Source organism: Balaenoptera borealis, assembly GCF_965194805.1.
Source record: "Balaenoptera borealis genome assembly, chromosome: 10".
Lineage (NCBI taxonomy): Eukaryota > Metazoa > Chordata > Mammalia > Artiodactyla > Balaenopteridae > Balaenoptera > Balaenoptera borealis.
Window position 1 is genome coordinate 86,021,628 of NC_138874.1, and position 21,732 is coordinate 86,043,359.

Here is a 21,732-nt window from a genome sequence, read left to right on the forward strand (position 1 = left end):
GGAGAACATGGGATAGTCACGCTTCCAAGACTCCAGACATATCCTAATGAAGTCTGCCTTTAAAAAAGAGGAAAAAACGGGTACTTTAATGTTTATTCGATGTTCATACTATTGTTAAGATAATATATTTATTGGAATCTAAAAAAAAAATGGTTCTGAAGAACCTAGGGGCAGGAAAGGAATAAAGATGCAGATGTAGAGAATGGACTTGAGGGCATGGGGAGTGGAAAGGGTAAGCTGGGACGAAGTGAGAGAGTGGCATGGACATATATACACTACCAAATGTAAAACAGATAGCTAGTGGGAAGCATCCACATAGCACAGGGAGATCAGCTCGGTGCTTTGTGACCAACTAGAGGGGTGGGATAGGGAGGGTGGGAGGGAGACGCAGGAGGGGAGGGGATATGGGGATATATGTATATGTATAGCTGTTCACTTTGTTATAAAGCAGAAACTAACACACCACTGTAAAGCAATTATACTCTGATACAGATGTAAAAAAAAAAAAGATAATATATTTATAAATCAGAAAAAATGTTCCCTTTAAGAAAATATCTGCTTCATAATATACAGATTAATACAAAGTTGAAAATGCAAAACATATATCATGTTAATATAATTGATTTATGGGTTAGGTTAACTTGTAATAATTTTTTTTCTTTTACAGCTTTGAATCTTGGTTTGATATCACTAGTCTGTCTGAAACTGCTGAAGATATTATTGCTAAAGAAAGAGAACAGAATGTATTGCATATGCTGCACCAGGTTTTGACTTTTTTCTTATTCTGCTTACTAGAGACTCATAGAATGAAAAAGGAACCCTAGAAATTACCTGTTCATCCCATTGTGGTAGAATTTGAAAAGTGAGCCCCCCTGCCCCCAAATTTAACTTACTCTCCTGCCCTTTTCCCTCCGCTAGGGTCTCATGGCGTTACAGCAGAAGTAAAGTGCTTTTCAAAATTTTGTCCTTTTCACGTATACTCATTTTACCCCTAATGGTTACTGACATGTTTGTCAGCCAAAAATGAAAATTTTTATGCAATGTTTGCCAACAATAGTTGCATAATTTACTTATTTGTATGCTCCATTCTACTGTTTTGTACAAACTCCATCTATCCTATTTTTAAACAAACATAATCTTTCAAAGGTCTCCTAGTTTTCATATTGGGCCTGAAAAGCTTCTCAATTGTGCTTTGACAATTTTATTCAAAATCTTTTTGAAAAAGTTTTTTTGACTTTGAAGTGAGACAGTACAGAAATCAAAGTAAAAATAACACCCCAAATCATACTTCCCCAAATCATTTGCACGTTTTTTCTGATAGTTGCCTGTAGGTATATTTGTGTCTGGGCTGTTGTCTACAGATACTTTTTTCTTAAACTACTGGTAATGTTCTCTCTTTCTCTGGAAAATTAAAGTCTCTCTATGCTTTGCTCTATACCTTTGAGGTATTTAAATACAGAGCCCTAATCTATATGTAAATTAATTACTAATTTAAAGGTAAGCCTATAAAGGATATAAAATGATTTTTTTAAGTTGATTTTCTTTTAAAAACCTAAGCAGTTTAATAATGATATAATTACCTATTGCTTCTCTGTTTTATAAATGTGGAAATCTCTTGTCATCACAGCTGATGAAGGAGAGTAGTTTTAAGTCTGAAGTTTTAGAACTTATAGAAGGAAACTTTTCATGCCTACTTTTCTGGGTCAGTTGATCTTTTGGTTTTCTACTAATTCGAAACCTCACTTTTAAAAACTGGGGGCTATAACTTTATCCTTAAGAAGTACAGATACCACCTTCTTATTTCTGCTTTTTAAAATATTCAAGTTATACTAGAATTTTTGAAAAATTAATAAGTTGTAAAATGTTACAGATAAACACTATGAGTTTGTCATGTGGTGGTTTTTGGTCTGGAAAATTTCAAGGAAATATTTTATATCACCTTTTGAGATGTGATAGTTTTATATAGGAAGAAAAGAGGAAGAAGGGGTAAAGGGGTATTTTGGGAGAGTATTCCTTGAAAATACAAAAATGTTTAATGTTTATATATGTTTATTCATGTTTAAATTATAGATTTTAACACCTTTCTTATTGAGAAGACTAAAATCTGATGTTGCCCTTGAAGTTCCTCCTAAACGAGAAGTAGTTGTTTATGCACCACTTTCAAAGAAACAAGAGATCTTTTACACAGCCATTGTGAACCGTACAATTGCAAACATGTTTGGATCCAGCGAGGTAGAGTGTTGATTTGAAATAACCTACCTGTAAATGACAGTTGGCATAGAAAATTTCATGGTTGATTTCAGTCTTATATAAGGCTCATCACCTGTTTTCATGACTTGTTGAGGGTGAATTTCTAACTGGAATATAAGGCATAAGGCCAATAGCAAAAATTGTCTCCTAGTAATTCTGTGGTCCTACTAAAGTTCAAGTGATGGTTCCTGCATTAATTGCTTTATAGTCATCTGAAATACTGTCTGGGGATGGACTTGGAAATACATTTGAACAAGCACACAATATACTAAGGGCTTGCCAACTAGACCAGTCACCCCAAATACACAATCCTTTTACAGGAGGTTGTTGGTAGCCAAAAAATTTAATAAAATCCTCTATTTGAAAGAAATATCTTTTTTAGTTACCCACCATATTACAAGAAATTGAATTGGAATGTGATTATCTTATAACTGAAGATTAGGAGACTCTTAAATCTTGTTCAGATGTCCAGATTTTTGACTATTTGCCATGGACCTGTGTATTTCTTTACAAAGTATTTATGATTATGCATTTCTGTTTTTGTACAACCATTAGACTGTTATCCCATTTTCATTTTAATTAAAGGGAATCTCTGGCTTTTTAACTGTTAGAAAATTAAAGTAATTGCCTGTTGGGAGGAATTTCATTGCAGTATTATACCAATCCAAAGAAATAGCCTCTGTAGTGCAGATATATGGAGCCTCATTTCAGCCCAAAGCTATTAAATTCCTTTATATAAGTTCAGAAGTTTTATCCATCCTTAATTTTTTCCATTGAGATATGAATGCAGTAACTCTGATTCCAGATATTGTCATCAGTGTTAATAAAACAATTAAATTTCACAGGATAAAATTTACATTTGGCTATAGTTTATGGATCTTTGATTTTGTGCCTTTGGAAATTACTAAACTTGATGATGACAGACAAAATTATTTTTTTCTTTATATGTTAAAACATTTTGTACATAAAAATATTATACCCCACTTTGTGTGTGTGTATAGAATTTAATAAGAGTATAGCTTTTTTTTTTAACATCTTTATTGGAGTATAATTGCTTTACAAAGGTGTGTTAGTTTCTGCTGTATAACAAAGTGAATCAGCTATATGTATACATATATCCCTATATCCCCTCCCTCTTGGGTCTCCCTCCCACCCCCCCACCCCACCCCTCCCCTCTAGGTGGTCACAAAGCACCAAGCTGATCTCCCTGTGCTATGCAGCTGCTTCCCACTAGCTATCTGTTTTACATTTGGTAGTGTATATATGTCAATGCTACTCTCTCACTTCGTCCCAGATTACCCTTCCCCCAACCCCCATGTCCTCAAGTCCATTCTCTATATCTGCGTCTTTATTCTTGTCCTGCTCCTGGGTTCATCAGAACTTTTTTTTTTTTTTAGATTCCATATATATGTGTGTTAGCATATGGTATTTGTTTTTCTCTTTCTGACTTACTTTACTCTGTGTGACAGACTCTAGGTCCATCCACCTCACTACAAATAACTAAGAGTATAGCTTTTTAAAAAGATATTTCTTTAATTTATTGTTTTAGAAGGAAACAGTTGAGCTGAGTCCCACTGGACGACCAAAACGGCGAACGAGAAAGTCAATAGATTACAGCAAAATAGATGATTTCCCTAATGAATTGGAAAAACTCATCAGCCAAATGCAGCCAGAGGTAGACCGAGAAAGGTGTGAGTTTAAAAATAAATTTAAGTATTCTTTAAACTGTGATTTTTTTTTTCTTTTTTTTTTTAATGTCTCCTATTCATGGATTATATATTTTGTGCAGAGCTGTTGTGGAAACAAATATCCCTACAGAATCTGAAGTTAATCTGAAGCTGCAGAATATAATGATGCTACTTCGTAAGTGCTGTAATCATCCATATTTGATTGAGTACCCTATAGACCCGGTCACTCAAGAGTTTAAGGTGAATACTATTTAATAATATACTGTTTTGATTTCTGTAACTTTTTATGTTGGGTGAAAGTCATTTTTTTAATTATTATTATTACTTACAGTAAATACTGTTATGTTTGTCATATGAAGATTGTCTTCCTCCCCCCAAATTCAGAGAACTTTATGAATGTTAGAATAAAGGTGGTTTTCTATATGTAAGCTAACTAATATTTTTATTTATATATTTTATGTAAACAGCTAGGAATCCTCCTAAATTTAGAGTGATATTGGAAATATAACTTTTTAAGTAACACAGTTGATTTCCACTCTGTGTTTTAGTTGCTGTCTATTTTGGAGATTGTTGTCACCTTTTCAGTATTCCTTTTAATTAGTATTCAGCTTGTCAAAATCAGTCTGGCTGCTCATTGCTTAAATCTCAACAAATAGCCACAGAAGAGAGCAAAAAGTTATGTTGATTTGTGGGCTTTCAGATTAAATGAATGAAACTGCTTTCTTAGGCAGTTGATGGAAAAACAACCTAGTAGTAAAGGAAATCAGTTCTCAGTAACCCTCAGTAACCCTGTTTTGTACTAGTTTACAGCAGGGTTCCTTACCCTTGTCAATATTGACATTTTGGGCCAGATAATTCTTTGTTAAGGAAGTGCTGTCTTGTGGACTATAGGCCATTTGTCCAGCATCTCTAGCCTCTAGCCACTAGATGCCAAAATATTTCCCTCCCCCAGTTGTGTCAACCTAAAGTATCTTCCAGGCACTGCCAAATATACCCTGGGGGTGGAGGGCAAAATTGCCCCTATTTGAGACCAACTGCTTTAAAGCTTTTCATTGAGTAAGGAAGAAGATAATCTCTGAAGGTAATTAATATTCACCAGAAGGTTAAAAATTTCATCTTGGATACTTAGGTTGCTTATAAGCTCTTATACTTTCTTTAATTTCTACTGAGAATTTTAGCAGTAATTTTCATACGCATTTGGTTGAAAGTGTACTCAGTTATAAAGAATAAACCTCAACATTAAGTAAGTTTGAATTTAATGTTCTGTTATACAAAATTTTGGGGAGAGGGGTGGGGAGGATAGATTACACACTTAAACCGAATTTTGTTTTTTGTGAAATCATTGGTTTTAAATTGTAGAGTATGTCTTTCCTTGAGTATGTCTTTCCTTTTCCTTTTTTATCTTCTGATTAAAAAGGTCAAATAACAAGGTCAATTTAAAAAGTTTTATAGGGACTTACTTGTCATTGAAAATTAAACTGTTAACATGGTTTTTATTTTGACAAAAACAGATTATTAGCAGTTGTTGTGACAATTTTTTTTTCCTTTCTTTGCCCACTTTTAAGATTGATGAAGAGTTGGTAACAAATTCTGGGAAATTCTTAATTTTGGATCGAATGCTGCCAGAACTAAAAACCAGAGGTCATAAGGTATGGTACTTTTGATTGGATTTTTGGTTGTTTAATTATTCTTCATTCATCAGTATAGATACTAAGATATATTTAAATTTCAGGTGCTGCTTTTTTCACAAATGACAAGAATGTTGGACATTTTGATGGATTACTGTCACTTTAGAAATTTCAACTTTAGCAGGCTTGATGGATCCATGTCTTATTCAGAGAGAGAAAAAAATGTAAGACTGCTTATGTCATACATACTTAATTCTTTTTTGTAACTCCTGTCTTGATTTCTGAAGTAATGTTCAAAATTGACCTAGGGACTTCCCTGGCGGTCCAGTTGTTAAGACTCCGTGCTTCCACGGCAGGTTCGATTGGGGAACTAAGATCCCACATCCCGCATGGCACGGCCAAAAAAAAAAGGACCTACATCCTAGGGCCTCTGGTTTATGGCCACAACCTGGGCAATAGGCATGATCATGATTTTTTGTTTCATGGGAGTTGAGTCTGATAATTTTATCTCTTTCCACCAAATTGGTCATTTTCAACTTTATGGCTGCTGTGGCTTTCAGTATTTATTTATCCCACATCAAAAGTCCTATGGATGCTTAAGAACTCACACCCAGCTTGAAGAATGCTGGCTTATTATATCCCTTGGGACACCACTGCCCTCCCCCTTCCTTTGCTGGTAAACAAACGGTTATAAGATAGCTGATTAATATGCAGCTCTATATCCACATTCCAGGCAGGAATAGTTTCTTTCTTTCTTACTTCCTTATGTTTACATCCCTTTTGCTTTTAGATGCACAGCTTCAACACAGATCCAGATGTGTTTATCTTTTTAGTGAGTACACGAGCTGGTGGTCTGGGCATTAATTTGACTGCAGCAGATACTGTTATCATTTATGATAGTGATTGGGTAAGTTGGAAGTGTAGCAATATACTGATTATATTTCCATTCTGAATTTTTAATCTTTCGTTGTACACTTTGTAATTTCATTTTTCTGTTTTGAAAAGGTGTCTACTTTAAGATGAAAATCATTTCTTTGTCCAGTGTGTAAAGACTTGAACGTACTTTATCACTGAAGTCACTCTAGAAGTCTAAATTGAGTTAAGGCACTTAAACAGTACCTTAACTCAATTTTAATCAATCTTTTTAAACAAAGATTCTGATTGGATCATGCTCATTGACTTTACCCACATAGTATGGGTTTAAATAATTTTAACCTTAAACTGTTAAATGTTATTTTTCTTTTTAACTTTAAGAACCCCCAGTCTGATCTTCAGGCCCAGGATAGATGTCATAGAATTGGTCAGACAAAGCCAGTTGTTGTATATCGTCTTGTTACAGCAAATACTATTGATCAGAAAATTGTGGAAAGAGCAGCTGCTAAAAGAAAACTGGAAAAGTTGATCATCCACAAAAGTAAATAACATTTTGTAGTACTTTTTTTGCTTAAGTTGTCTATTGTGTGTTGTGAATTTTTGTTATTGTTACTTTCTTTATAAAAGAAATCAGTGCAGGATTTAAATAGGCAGTGGGGAATTTGGAGCTGTGAAGACCTAAGCTGGGTTGGTGTGACCATAGACATAATGAAAAATACTAGCGTCTAAAATGAGGAACAATGGGGCAGTGAAGAGTATCAAGTATACTTTTATAGTGCCATATCTTAAACTGTCATGGGGATTGACATGATGTTACTGATTATTCTTTTTTTCATTAAAAAAAAGAAACTTTTTGTTGAAGTATAGTTGATTTCTAGTATTAGTTTCAGGTGTACAACATTGTGATTCACAATTTTTATAGCTTATACTCCATTTAAAGTTATTAAAAAATAATGACTGGGGCTTCCCTGGTGGCGTAGTGGTTGAGAATCTGCCTGCCAATGCGGGGGACACGGATTCGAGCCCTGGTCTGGGAAGATCCCACATGCCGCGGAGCAACTGGGCCCGTAAGCCACAACTACTGAGCCTGTGCGTCTGGAGCCTGTGCTCCGCAACAAGAGAGGCCGCGATAGTGAGAGGCCCGCGCACCGCGATGAAGAGTGGCCCCGCTCGCCACAACTAGAGAAAGCCCTCGCACAGAAACGAAGACCCAACACAGCCATAAATAAATAAATAAATTTTTTAAAAATTATTAAAAAAAAATAATGACTGTATTTTTATAAAGTCATTATCTGTGCTGTACAAAATCTCCTTATTGCTTATTTATTTTATACATAGCAGTTTATATCTCTTAATCCTCTACCCCTACCTTGCCCTCACTTCTCCCCACTAACCACTAGTTTTTTTTCTATATCTCTGAGTCTGTTTTGTTATTCATCTGTTTTATTTTTTAGATTCCACATATAAGTGATAATATACAGTATTTGTCTTTCTCTGTCTGACTTATTTCACTAAGCTTAATAACCTCTAGGTTCATGCACGTTTCAAATGGCAGAATTTCATTCTTTTTTATGATGAATAATATTCCATTTTGTATTTCTCTTTAATCATTCATCTTTACCCATTCATCTGTTGATGGACACTTAGGTTGTTTCCGTATCTTGGCTATTGTAAATAATGCTGCTGTGAACATTGGGATGCATGTATCTTTTCAAATTATTATTTTTGTTTTCTTTGGATATATACCCAGGAGTGGAATTGCTGGATCATATGGTAGTTCTGTTTTTAGTTTTTTTGAGGAACCTTCATACTGTTTTCCCACCATTCCCACCAACAGCATACTAGGGTTCCCTTTTCTCCACATTGTTGCCAACACTTGTTATTTGTAGACTTTTTGATGATAGCCATTCTGACAGGTGTGAAGTGATATCTCACTGTGGTTTTGATTTGTATTTCTCTGATGAATAGCGATATTGAGCATCTTCATGTGCCTGTTGGCCATCTATAGATGTTCTTTGGAAAAATGTCTATTCAGGTCTGCCAGTTTTTTAATCAGTTGTTTGGGGTTTTTTGATATTGAGTTGTATGAGCTGTTTATAATATTTTGGATATTAACCCCTATCAGACATAGAGTTTGCAAATAGTTTTTCCCATTCAGTAGGTTGCCATCTCGTTTTATTGATGGTTTCCTTACTGTGCAAAACATTTATGTCTGACTAGGTTCCATTTGTTTATTTTTTTTGCTTTTGTTTCCCTTGCCTGAGGAGACAGATCTAAAAAATACTGCTAGGACCAATGTCAAAGAATATATTGCCTATAGTTTCTTGTAGGAGTTTTATGGTTTCAGGTCTTATTAGTTTAGGTCTTTAATTCATTTTGAGTTTATTTTTGTTTATGGTGTGAGAAAATGTGCTAGTTTCATTCTTTTATATGTAGCTATCCAGTTTTTTGAAGAGACTGTCTTTTCTTCATTGTATGTTTTTGCCTACTTTTCATAGATTATTTGAACATAAGTGCTTTGGGTTTATTTCTGTGCTCTCTATTCTGTTCCATTGATCTATGTGTGTGTGTTTGTGCAAGTACCATGCTGTTTTGATTACTGTAGCTTTGTAGCATAGTCTGAAGTCAGGGAGCATGATTCCTCCAGCTTTGGTCTTTTTTCTCAAGATTGCTTTTGTTTTGGAGAGGTCTTTTGTGGTTCCATACAAATGTTGGGATTACTTGTCCAGTTTTGTGAAAAATGCCATGGGTATTTTGGTAGAGATTGCATGAAATCTGTAGATTGCTTTGGGTAGTATGGACATTTTAACAATATTAATTCTTCCAATGTTTCTTTCACCTCGTTGGTTAAGTTTACTCTTAGATATTTCATTCTTGATGCGATTGTTTTTTTACTTCTGCTTTCTGATAGTTTATTATTAGTGTATAGAAATGCAACAGATTTCTGTATATTAATTAATCTTGTATCCTGCAGCTTTGCTGAATTCATTTATTAGCTCTAACAGTTTTTTGTGGAGACTTTAGTTTTTTCTTGATACAGTATTGTGTCATCTGCAAATAGTGATAGTTGTACTTCTTCCCTTCCAATTTGGATGCCTTTTCTTTTTCTTGTCTGACTGCTGAGGCTGGAACTTCCCATACTGTGTAAATAGAAGTGATGAGAGTAGCCATCCTTGTCTTGCTCCTGATTTTCTAGGAAAAGCTTTCAGCTTTTCACTGTTGAGTATGATGTTATTGTTAATGTTTATCCTTTTTTTAAAATAAATTTATTTTATTTATTTGTTTTTGGCTGCGTTGGGTCTTCGTTGCTGTGCGTGGGGTCTTTGTTGCTGTGCGTGGGCTTTCTCTAGTTGCGGCGAGCAAGGGCTACTCTGTTGCGGTGCACAGGCTTCTCATTGCGGTGGCTTCTCTTGTTGCGGAGCACAGGCTCTAGGCGCGCGGGCTTCAGTAGTTGTGGCTCGCGGGCTCTAGAGCATAGGCACAGTAGTTGTGGCGTATGGGCTTAGTTGCTCCACGGCATGTGGGATCTTCCCAGACCAGGGCTCGAACCCGTGTCCTCTGCATTGGCAGGTGGATTCTTAGCCACTGCACCATCAGGGAAGCCCCTACTGTTTATTCTTGATAAGAGATTTGTGTGCCAAAATGCTTTAAGAAAACTTCTAAGCCTCTTCTTGCAAGTAAAATATATTAAATATTAGAATATTAAAGGTATATTGGGGCTTCCCTGGTGGCGCAGTGGTTGAGAGTCTGCCTGCCAATGCAGGGGACACGGGTTCTAGCCCTGGTCTGGGAAGATCCCACATGCCGCGGAGCAACTGGGCCCATGAGCCACAACTACTGAGCCTGAGCGTCTGGAGCCTCTGCTCCGCAACAAGAGAGGCCGCGATAGTGAGAGGCCTGCGCACCGCGATGAAGAGTGGCCCCCACTCGCCGCAACTGGAGAAAGCCCTCACACAGAAACAAAGACCCAACACAGCCAAAAATAAAAATAATAAATAAATAATAAATAAAAAATTTTTTAAAAAAAGGTATATTGAAGTAGTGCTACAATAAAATCTGTTTACTTTGTTGAACCCACTATTTCAAAAATATTTGACTCCAGTATGCCCTTTTCATAGTTTCAATAACAGAATATTAAAAACACAGTATTTTTTTTTTTTAATCTAGATAAGATTCTGAGGATAGGGAAAGTGAAGTGGGTGAGGCATTGGCATTTTATGTTCTGTTCCCTGATATTCCTTGGAGTTCTGCTTTTATTTATTCAATATAAAATTCTGTTGGATAAATGGCTTGATGGCTGCCATAAGAAAAGTTGAAAATCATCTTATATAAGTTTTGAAGCCTAGAAAAATCATAATAATGTTGAAAATTGCTATCAACTTATTTTATGCTACTTTTCTACTTGCAAATACTTTCTCCAGTATATCTCATTTTGAGGGAAATTGTGGATTAGGCTTTAGACCTCTTTAATTTGATTTGATGGAGCATTCAGATTGTAGTTAGAATTTCCATTGGAGGAAAAAGGAACTTGGTCCTAATAAGATGTTGTGCAAATTAAAAATTTTTCACCTGTGCTGCTTTTAGGGACTTGAATTATGAAATAAATTCTGTTTTGTTTTGAACCTGGTTTAAATTAGGTACGGTTTATAGTTTTATTTTCCCAAGTTTTACTTTTAGTAATTTTAGAGATTAATTTCAGAGAACAATTTGAAAGGAATTTTTAAAATGCTGACAATGTTTTATTGAGGTATAATATACATACAATAAAATTCCCAGCTAAGTGTACAGCTTGATGTCTATAACAAATGTATATACTCAATTAATTATTATCCAGATCGAGGTAGTGAACATTTCCAACATCCGAGAAAGTTTCCCTTTCTAGTCATTTCCGAGGCTCCCTTCCCCTCACTAGAAGGCAACCACTATTCCAATTTTTGTCATATAGGTTAGTTTTTCCTTCAACTTTATACCTGGATTCACTTGTATGTATTCTTTTTTTTGCCTAGCTACTTATATTCTACATAATATTTTGAGATTCATCTATGTTGTGTGTGTTAGAAGTCTGCAGTTTAAACAAAAAAAATGCTGAATAATTCATCCATTCTTTTGTTGATTGATGTTTGAATTGTTTACAGATTTTGGTTCTTATGCATAAGCTCCTCTTATACAAATATTTATGGACATATGTATGTATTTGTTCTTGGTCTTAGAGTGGGTGTATGTTTACCTATAGAAAACTACCAAACTTTTCCCCAACCACTTTACACTCCCACCAGCAAAGTATGATTAATTGCAGTTGCTTTTCTTTTTTTTACCAACACTTGGTTTGTCTGTCCTTTTTAATGTAAGACATTCTGATAGGTTTGTAATGTACTGTATTTTGGTTTTAAAGGCAATTTTGAGTGTTTTGAATTTCTTGAAAATTTTTTCTAGATCATTTCAAAGGTGGTCAATCTGGATTAAATCAATCTAAGAACTTTTTAGACCCTAAGGAATTAATGGAATTATTAAAATCTAGAGATTATGAAAGGTAAGATTGTTTTAATTTTAGAAAAATATAATGCATAGTTTTGATTTATCATATAGATGTGAGTATCTTGTTTCCTTATAGGGAAGTAAAAGGATCAAGAGAGAAGGTCATTAGTGATAAAGATCATATAGATGTGAATATCTTGTTTCCTTATAGGGAAGTAAAAGGATCAAGAGAGAAGGTCATTAGTGATAAAGATCTGGAGTTGTTGTTAGATCGAAGTGATCTCCTTGGTAAGTATCTCTCATGGTTTTACTTATTATTTTTACAGAAACTTTGAAACATATACATAAGTAGAGAGAATAGTATAATATACCTCTGTGGATAATTCATTCTGCCGTTAATAGTTTACAACATTTAGCCAATTTTATTTCATTGCCATTTTCTTTAATCAGAATGTTAAACTCATGACATTTTAGCCATAGCCACTTTCTTAGGCATCTTCTACTGAGAAGAACATGTTTTTAAACATAGTCACTATGTCATTATTACATTTAAGAGAGTTGGCCCTAAAACCTTAATATCAGCTAATACCCAGTTCATATCCAGATTTCTCCAGTTGTCTCAAATCTTCTTACGGTTTGAATCAGGATCCAAATGTCATTGTTTGCTATATCTCTTTTCTTCTATATCACCCTCCTCACTTTTGTTTTTCCATGCCATCGATTTGTTGGAAAAACTGGGTTATTTGTCCAATAAAATGACCTGCATTCCGGAATTGGCCGACTCCTCCCCCCCCCTTACCCATTGTCCTTTTTTTTTTAATAAATTTTTTAATTTTAATTTTTATTTATTTTTGGCTGCATTGGGTCTTTGTTGCTGCGCACGGGCTTTCTCTAGTTGCAGCAAGCAGGGGCTACTCTTCGTTGTGGAGCACAGGCTCTAGGCACTCGGGCTCAGTAGTTGTGGCTCGTGGGTTCTAGAGCGCAGGCTCAGTAGTTGTGGCTCACGGGCTTACTTGCTCCGCAGCATGTGGGATCTTCCCAGACCAGGGCTTGAACCCGTGTCCCCTGCGTTGGCAGGCGGATTCTTAACCACTGCGTCACCAAGGAAGTCCAGGAAAAGGATTCTTAAACAGGGTACAAAACTCTCAAACTAAATGAAGAGATTAATAGATTTTATTAATTTAAAGGCTTCTGTAAAAACAAACAATACCGTAAACAGATAAGAGACAAACCACAAATATTTGCAGCACACGGCACACAGGAAATGTTTATCATATATAAATAACTGAATATCAACAAGAAAACTGGACAACTTAAAAGCAGACGATTACGGGAGAGAAAGAAACAGCCAGCGAACATAAAAAGATGCTTCAATCTCCCTAGAAATCAGAGAATGCAAATTAAAACCAGTAGTGATTTCATTCCAATAGCTATCATATTGACAAAAATGTAAAAGATTTCATATTAGCTATGGGAGTGTATAAAGATATATTTTCATGGTGTTTTGCTTTCCTGCTTTTAAACTAACCGTAATTGGGCTTTTTTTTTTAATATCTCTCAGAACATAATTCAGATTGGTGTTGTTTATTGCTGTGTATCTGTATATCTTAAATACAGCAGAAGTGATTTTGATTAGCAAACTGATGTTTCAGCTTGTTCCCTGGAGGACAGTTCTAGTTTTAATAAGAGTGTACTTTTTTGCTAAAGTGGCCCACATTTCTGTGGATTTGAAAATTTTGGACAGATGACTCACTTTTCATAAAAACATAGTGGACCTCTCTTTTAAGATTTCTTTTTAAGTTCTTATACTTAAAAAAAAAAAAAAACTTGTTTATATATTTTTCTCTTAGATCAAATGAATGCCTCAGGACCAATTAAAGAGAAGATGGGGATTTTCAAGATACTAGAAAATTCTGAAGATTCCAGTCCTGAATGTTTGTTTTAAATTGGAGCTAAAAGAATGTCTTTAAAAAGTTCTTGTTTACATCTAGTGATCTGTATTGGTGTTAAAATCCCGATTTTTCACCCTACTTCTTTGATTATATCAGTTTACATAATATAACTTGTACCATTGCATAAGTTTCTGAGCCTTATTAAGAGCAAAGACATATTCATAGTAAGTTTCAGTTAATTTTTCAGACTCGATAGTACTCTTGGGTATAGGCTGATGTGTCTGTCCTTAACCACTGCCAGATTTATACAGTCTTCCTGTGGAAGTTTAATGTCTTTCCCCCACCCTCCTTTTTAGCAGTACAGTTCATGGGCTTTTGGTACTTCAGTTATGGAGTAGGCTTTGGATGGGGGAAAGATTGGGATTATACTGTCTATTGTTTAAATAAGAAATGGTTTGATTTTTAGGGTCTCTTTCTATAAAATAGTTTGCCAAATAAATGTTTGTTATAAGATGATCTCATCAGATTATTTTTTCAGATAAATAATGGCTCAGGTGAAATAATAGCAAAAGTCTTGACTGGCATTGCGATTCAACATTATGGTAACTCTTTCATTCATTAGTACTATACACATATGTCATATAAAGATTTCAGCTGGACCTTGGGTCAATGCAGAGAAGGCTCTGGAAGAAATTATAGGTTCTTGACAAAAGACCAGAAATTGGAAGTGGCAGTGTACCATGCAAACCAAGAACGGAACAAGAGAAAAGGGACCCTGAAAATTTATAGCAGGGAGAGGTTAAAATAAGGCTTAGGAATATAAGTAACACAAGATCCATAACAGAGGAGCAGAATGGGCCATTTAGGGCCTATATGTATATGAAAACTGAATGCTCCCTGAACCATACATTTTTGTGTAGGTTGTTATTCTTGCTGCCATGTATATTCAAATGTAGATGAGATTCTCTCTGCCTTAGGGTAATGGAACCTAGGACTCAGAAGAAAAACTATTTTGAGAGAATATTCAGCCAAAGGAAAGAATAGACTACAGAGTGGATTTTTTTCAAAGTGGAAATGTTTACCAATTGCTGACAAATCATCATCGTAACCTTAGTTGGTTGCTTAGTAGTCATACTAAGTTTTCCTAATCCATTCTCTTACATTGAGCTCAAATGATTATTTCATGGGTTTATCTCTGTCCTCACATTTCTAATACCTCCTCCCTCTGGCCTTGCTCCCTGTCCACACAGAGAAAATAAAAATGATCAGAAAAGAACTTGGCCACCACTGCATCTGTAAACCTACCAGCATCTGTGCCCATGTATCGTTTACTTTTATGCATATAGTCTGTCCTAGCTAGAGCCAACAGAAAGGCCCCATTTCTTGTTTTACAGCAAACTCCTTGAAAAGTCTGTATTCACTGACTTGTTTCGCTTCCATTTTTTTCCTAAACCCATTCCAGTCAGATTTTTAAAGTCTCCAGTGACCTCTCTCTACGACCTCATTTACTTGATCTTTCAGCAGCATTTCACATAGTTGTTTAATTTCCACTAAACCATTTCTTTAGTTTGCTAGGTTTTCAGCAGACACATTTGCCTGGTTCTTCCTACTTCTCTGGTTCTTTCTCAATCTCCTTTGCTATTTTTTTCTTATGTCTTTGACTCCTTAACATTAGAATCTCCCAAGTGGGCTCCCTTGATGGTCTTGTTGCTTTAAATGCCAACTGTGTATTAAATTAAATGCCAGCTATGTGGTGATGACTCAGGTTTATATCTCCAGCCAGAATCTTTCTCCTGAACTCACTTCCAACTGCCTACTTGATATTTTTACTTGGTTGCCTGATAAACGATCCCAAATCTGAACTGTATGAACTTGTTCTCCAGCCCTTTAAGACTGTTACCTCCCATGCAGTTATTTTTCAACTTCTGAAATCTTGTGTTGTCATCTCCTGTGTTTTCTTTTCTGGGAGTTTAATGACTCTTTCATCCTTTTATTGTTATTTTAGTTTAAGGGGCAAGAGGAACAGATGTATTCACTCCATGATACTGAAACAAATGCTCCCTGCTTCATCTGTATAAAAAGGTATTCTCAGACCAGGATTTGTCTTCCCTCACTTGATCAAATTGCCAAGAAAAATACTTCATTAGCTTTATCGTTCGGTGAGTCATTCTTCTGTATTATGAGGCAGTTCCTGAATGTACTGAGAGGTATAGTGAAAGTGGTACTTGAACATTTCCAGGCAAATATGTTTGATGGAATCTTTCACTAATGTCTTAGCAATTGTATTTGATTTTTTAGTCTTAGAACTTTGAAGTAATACTTTATGAAAAGCCTGAAATGCACTAATGTTTATATTCAAAACATTAAATAAGTGCTTCTGGTTTTAAATTCTGTACTCTTACTTCATAAGATTGTTTTGGTTTTGAGTTTTTTAAGTTAATGCTACTTAAGTTTTTATTATTCTATTTGCTGTATTAGTCAGTACATCTTCACAAATAACATACTATGTATTAATACTTTATCATTGATTATGGTTATAAAAATCAAGCCCAAGGAATCATATTTATGAGTAAAATTAAAGATATCTTTTGGTCTTTATTTCTTTGGAATCACTTACTGTTATCACTTGGTTTACAACCATTGCTACATTCAGAGAAGAGGTAACTTGTCGAAATCTAGTGAAGCTTGTCTTTCCATCATATACATTTTACGTCTCTAACTTAGGTAATGATTTTAACTCTAAACAGGTTTGATTAAAAGTTGAAATGACTTTTAAAGTGAATTATAAAAACAAATTTTTACATTTTTATTTCTGGCTTAGAGGTGGCAAACTAAGCTTAAAATACAACATGTTGTAATGTAGTCCTATGGTGCATATCTAGGACATGAGTTTGACAACAGCACCAAGCAGATGGCAGCCAGATGCAATAAAAATACTGTCTCTCTTAGATGTTACTTGGTACCAATATAATTGGAAAGTATGAACACTCACAGGTAGCTGTACTTGACTGTATAGTAGTTGGTCATTCATGTGATCTATAGTGTACTTGTTATACATTTTGTTTAGATCTGATTGAAATGAATACACATTTTAAGACTCAAATTCCTGAGCTATGTCCACAGGTTCCAGTGGAGAAATGCAGCCCTAAAGGATAGATTAATTTGTCCATAATTTTTCCTGATCTCCCTTTCACAAATCTATCTCCTCCAGTCAGATCAATCTACAGATCAGCCCCCAAGTCACATCTCTGGGTCTTTTTTATTTCTTCCTCTGAGTCTTAACTACTTTTTAGATTCCTCTATATCATTAACTGTTTGCTTAAATGTCACCACCTGAAGAGGTCTTTGATAGTGGGGGGATTGTGTGAGCCGTTCCTCTTCTCTAAAGTATTTCAGGATGTTTATAAAATAAGGTGTGCCTGCTTTCTCGTTTTCAGTACTCACCACCACCCCCCACACCTATACAATTAAGGTGCTCAGATGAACATTTCATTTCTTCTTAGCTTTAAAAAGTTAGTTAAAGAAATATAAAAATAGCACAGTTATTATAGAAACATGGCAAGTTTCATTTTCACTTTTTATTGAGATATAACATCTCAATAAAGAAATCTTATACTCAGTTTGGTGTATCCACTGTGTAACTTACCATCCAGATTAAATGGGGTATTTCTTTAAAGAAGGCTCTCTGCCCTCCTAATTAATAACCCTACCCCAAGGTAACCAGTCTTCTAATTTTCATCACCACGGACTAATTCTACATAGCAAAATCTATGACAGGTATGCAAATTAGTGAGGTTTGGGAACCGTTAACCAAAAAACATTTCTCAGTGCCAGTGAAAACCTCTGGTGAGAACAGATCAATTATATAGTTATCTTACCCCTCTTTTCTCTTGCTCTCTGTACAATTTATTACTGGATTTTTGAATAAGGATTTTAGCTGCTGCCGCCACCACCAATACTAAGCGTATTTCTCTGGATACTTGAAAGATATGAAGTGAATCTCATCTTATCGTTTCATCAAAATGAGATCTCTGACATGACTACCTTGTGCCGGGGAACCAGGCATGGACTCATTTGGGAGCATGGGGTGCAGGAGGCTTTCCTTTACCCTATTTATCTCACCACCAAGGTTATACCTGCTGTGTTCCTACCTTTTTCTCCACCTTCCAATGAATTCTCTTTATACCAGTACTAGGGTGTATGACAAGTGATAATAGAATATTATACTACTTGGTACAAGACAGGTTTAATCTTTTCATGGGAGAGAATGGAAGCTTAAGTTCTGCATGGACCTGAAGATAGGTACCAGCGATGCTACAGGTAATCCTAAAAATTAATAATTGATCAACTCATTACTTACTGTTTGGACTTGTTCCGTCACATTCCTCACTCAGATGTGTGAGTGGTTGGCTCCTTGGCATTCAGGTGTCAGCTTGCATTTCACTTCAGAATGAATGTCCCTGATCCTCCCCCCAAAGGACCACACTTGCCAATCTGTCAGCCTCTCATCATCTCCACGAGATTGGGTACTTTATCTGTTTTGTTGACTACATAAGAGAGCGTGTTGGAAACATGAAGCAGGAATAAAGTTAGAATCATCCAGTGAACACACTGAATAAAGAAATGCTGTTCCCTAGAATTAAAGAAAGATGAAAGATCTCAGATTAGATTATCAAGCGCCAAACAGAAAAGATAAGGAAAACTATACTATAATACTACACTAAACAGAAAAGATAAGGAAAACTATACTTCCGGATTCATTATAGATAAAATAACATCAAATGCAAAGAGAGTCTTCTAAAACCAGATCACTCACAAAGGAACAAAGATCAGGTGGACAGCAGATGTGTTATTTTAACAGTAAAATAAGACTTAAAAATTTCAATGTGTTGAAAAAAAATCCCAACCTAGAATCACATCTGTTTAAATGTGAGGGAACAGTGAAGATATTTCAAGGCATACAAGTTTTGCCATGCAAAAAAGTAAAGTGAAACCAGCCTAACATAGAATCCACATTTCTGACATGGCTCGTTAGTACCTCACTGAGGATCACCCTAATTCAGTAAGTACTTCAAAATGTAGCCCATTAAAAAGATTTTTTTTTATTGAAGTATAGTTGATTTATCAAAAAAAAACACAATCAAAAAGTGGGCAGAAGATGTAAATAGACATTTCTCCAAAGAAGACACAGATGGCCAACAGGCACATGAAAAAGTGCTCAACATTGCTAATCAGAGAAATGCAAATCAAAACTACAATGAGGTATCACCTCCAGTCAATCATCAAAAAGCCTACAAATAATAAATGCTGGGGAGGGTGTAGAGAAAAGGGAACCCTCCTACATTGTTGGTGGGAATGTAAATTGGTACAACCACTATGGAGAACAGTATGGAGGTTCCTTAAAAAACTAAAAATAGAACTACCATATGATCCTGCAATCCCACCCCTGGACATATATCCAGTGAAAGCTATAACTTGAAAAGGTAAATGCACTCCTATGTTCATAGCAGTACTATTTATAATAGCCAATACCTAAATATCCATGGACAGATGAATGGATAAAGAAGATAAACACACACACACGATGGAATACTACTCAGTCATTAAAAAGAACAAAATAATGCCATTTGCAGCAACGTGGGTGGATCTAGAGATTATACCAAAAGAAGCCAGAGAAAGACAAATCATATGATATGTATGTGGCATCTAAAATATGGTACAAATGAACCTATCTATGAAACAGAAACAGACTCACAGACATAGAGAACAGACTTGTGGTTGCCAAGGGGAAGGGTTAGGGAGGGATGGAGTGGGAGGTTGGGGTCAGCAGATGTAAGTTAATATATACGGGATGGATACACAACAAGGTCCTACTGTGTAGCACAGAGAACTATATTCAGTATCCTATGATAAACCATAATGGAAAAGAAAATAAAAAACCAGAATGTATATATATGTATAACTGAATCACTTTGCTGTACAGCAGAAATTAACACAACGTAAATCAACTATACTTCAATTTAAAAAATTAAAAAAACAAACAAACATAGCCTTCACCCCTTGTGTGGTGCAGATCTTGGTTTTGATTTCTCATGGGTGACCTTTTTCTCCATACCCAAGGTCCTGCTGGGACTGACAGTGAAAGTCTTCACTTTCCTACATTGGTGGATAGAATCCTTTTAATCCTTTTTTTAATAGAATGAAGCAGTCTTGTGAACATCCAGGTCTTATGCAGTTGTTTCAAAACTTACTGCCCCATTTTGAGGCAATAATTCTGTTCTGTCCTTGGGCTTATGAGTCAATTCTGTACTCCACTCTTTATCTTTTGGGTTCTGGCACCTGAATATTTGCCTTTCTTTCCTTTGAGTTTGTATAAAAGTATTTTCGTAATATTTTATGCAGCATTTATATGTGTTTATAGTTGGTCGGGAGCCATTCACGTCAGCGCTGTCTACCATGTTTCTTTGGGTTTATCTTGATATTTTATGATTGTTGAAGTTGAATAGTTAGTGAATTTATTTCTTTTCTTGCTTGTAATCCAGTGATTACATGCAAAGCTATACAATTTATATATTGATAAATACTGGGCATTTAATGAGATTTACTTGCAAATAGTTGGGATTTTACTTTTAGAATCTTTTCACACCTATGATTATTTAAATTAGAATCTTTAATTTGAAAAAGATTCTAATTATTTAAATTAGAATCTTTTCACACCTTAATTATTATTTAAGATGTTTTAAAATATTTTGAACAGTACTGTCAAATGGTGGGTGGATTTTTTTTGGTTAGACTTTAAAAAATGAATTCTGATTTCATTGCACTGGGATCAGTGAATGTTGCTAGAATAACAGTGTTGCTTTTGCTGGTCGATTAAGATATTCTTTGTGGCCTAGTAAGTAGTTAATTTTTGAGAGAGCTTTGCTAGCAGCTTTGTCCTGGAGCACATGTAAGGTCAGCTGCACCAAAAGCTTTCAAGTTTGACTTAGCTGTTCCATTCTTTAATGAGGAGGTTGACTGTCTATGCCCTATAAATTCTGCCTAACTACCCCCATTCTACTTGCATCACATCTAATTTCCCATCAGCCAAAGAGAGTCACTGGGGCAAGCCCAGAATCATAGTTGGGGGGCACTGTAAAGTTATATGGCAAAGGTATGGGTACAGGGACGGATGAGGCATTTATGCAAACCATCACTGAGAATTATTTCTTACTCTCAAACGCAAGTAAATACAAAACCAGTTGGAAACAGTTGAAATTGTTTTTGGAAGCCTTGTGATATTTAGTTAGTTCTGCCCAGTCTTCAAAGCTTAGTTCAAATACCATTAATTTTTCTTGATTCCATTAATTTTTCTTGATTCTCACAACAAGGTATTTTCATCCCTTTCAGATTTCTACAGATCCTTTTACCTTTTTTAGGACACTCATTATTCAGTACCTTATAACTCTCCGAGAATATGCATTTTATTCTTGACTAGAGAATAATATCCCGAGGACCACTTTTTTTTTTTTCCTGAAAAATTTCCTTAATTCCTAATCCAGACCCTGGTGTGCAGTAACTGTCCAATAAATATTTACTGAATAAACACAAGAATGAGCAAATGGAAGAAAGATTAAGCAAACCTTCAGAGAGGGTTTTTGGACATAAGAAAATCCCTTAAATCCTGTGAGAAGTCCTTGTAAGTTCTAATTATAATTCTTTTCTTCCTACAAGGAAAATGCTCAATTTCCAGTAATGTTAATTTAAAACTGACCTTATCTGAAGTGTTTCTTTAAAGAGAAACAGACACAAATCACACCCAGACTTCCCAGTGACAATTTATTTCTCCTAGAGAGGTAGAATTCCATACTGTATATAAATGCATACGATGTTTGAATTATGAAGCTAATCTCATAGTAACTAGGTAGATTTCTGAAACCAAAGGGT

General features: G+C 35.3%; 1 protein-coding gene across 2 annotated transcripts in view; it reads left to right on the forward strand.

Annotated features, from left to right (window-relative positions):
- Positions 1-14,319, forward strand: part of HELLS (helicase, lymphoid specific) — a 37,696-nt gene extending 23,377 nt beyond the window's left edge. Inside the window, exons 12-22 of one of the 2 annotated variants that reach the window (XM_082406513.1) lie at positions 668-764; positions 2,071-2,232; positions 3,800-3,939; positions 4,040-4,178; positions 5,504-5,587; positions 5,671-5,790; positions 6,357-6,473; positions 6,821-6,980; positions 11,873-11,969; positions 12,126-12,202; positions 13,765-14,319. In XM_082406513.1, coding sequence (XP_082262639.1) covers positions 668-764; positions 2,071-2,232; positions 3,800-3,939; positions 4,040-4,178; positions 5,504-5,587; positions 5,671-5,790; positions 6,357-6,473; positions 6,821-6,980; positions 11,873-11,969; positions 12,126-12,202; positions 13,765-13,859 — 1,288 coding nt within the window. In that variant the 3' untranslated portion in view covers positions 13,860-14,319. The remainder of the gene's footprint in view (positions 1-667; positions 765-2,070; positions 2,233-3,799; positions 3,940-4,039; positions 4,179-5,503; positions 5,588-5,670; positions 5,791-6,356; positions 6,474-6,820; positions 6,981-11,872; positions 11,970-12,125; positions 12,203-13,764) is intronic. The other variant, XM_082406514.1, reaches the window with a different exon arrangement.
- Positions 14,320-21,732: the final 7,413 nt, after the last annotated feature.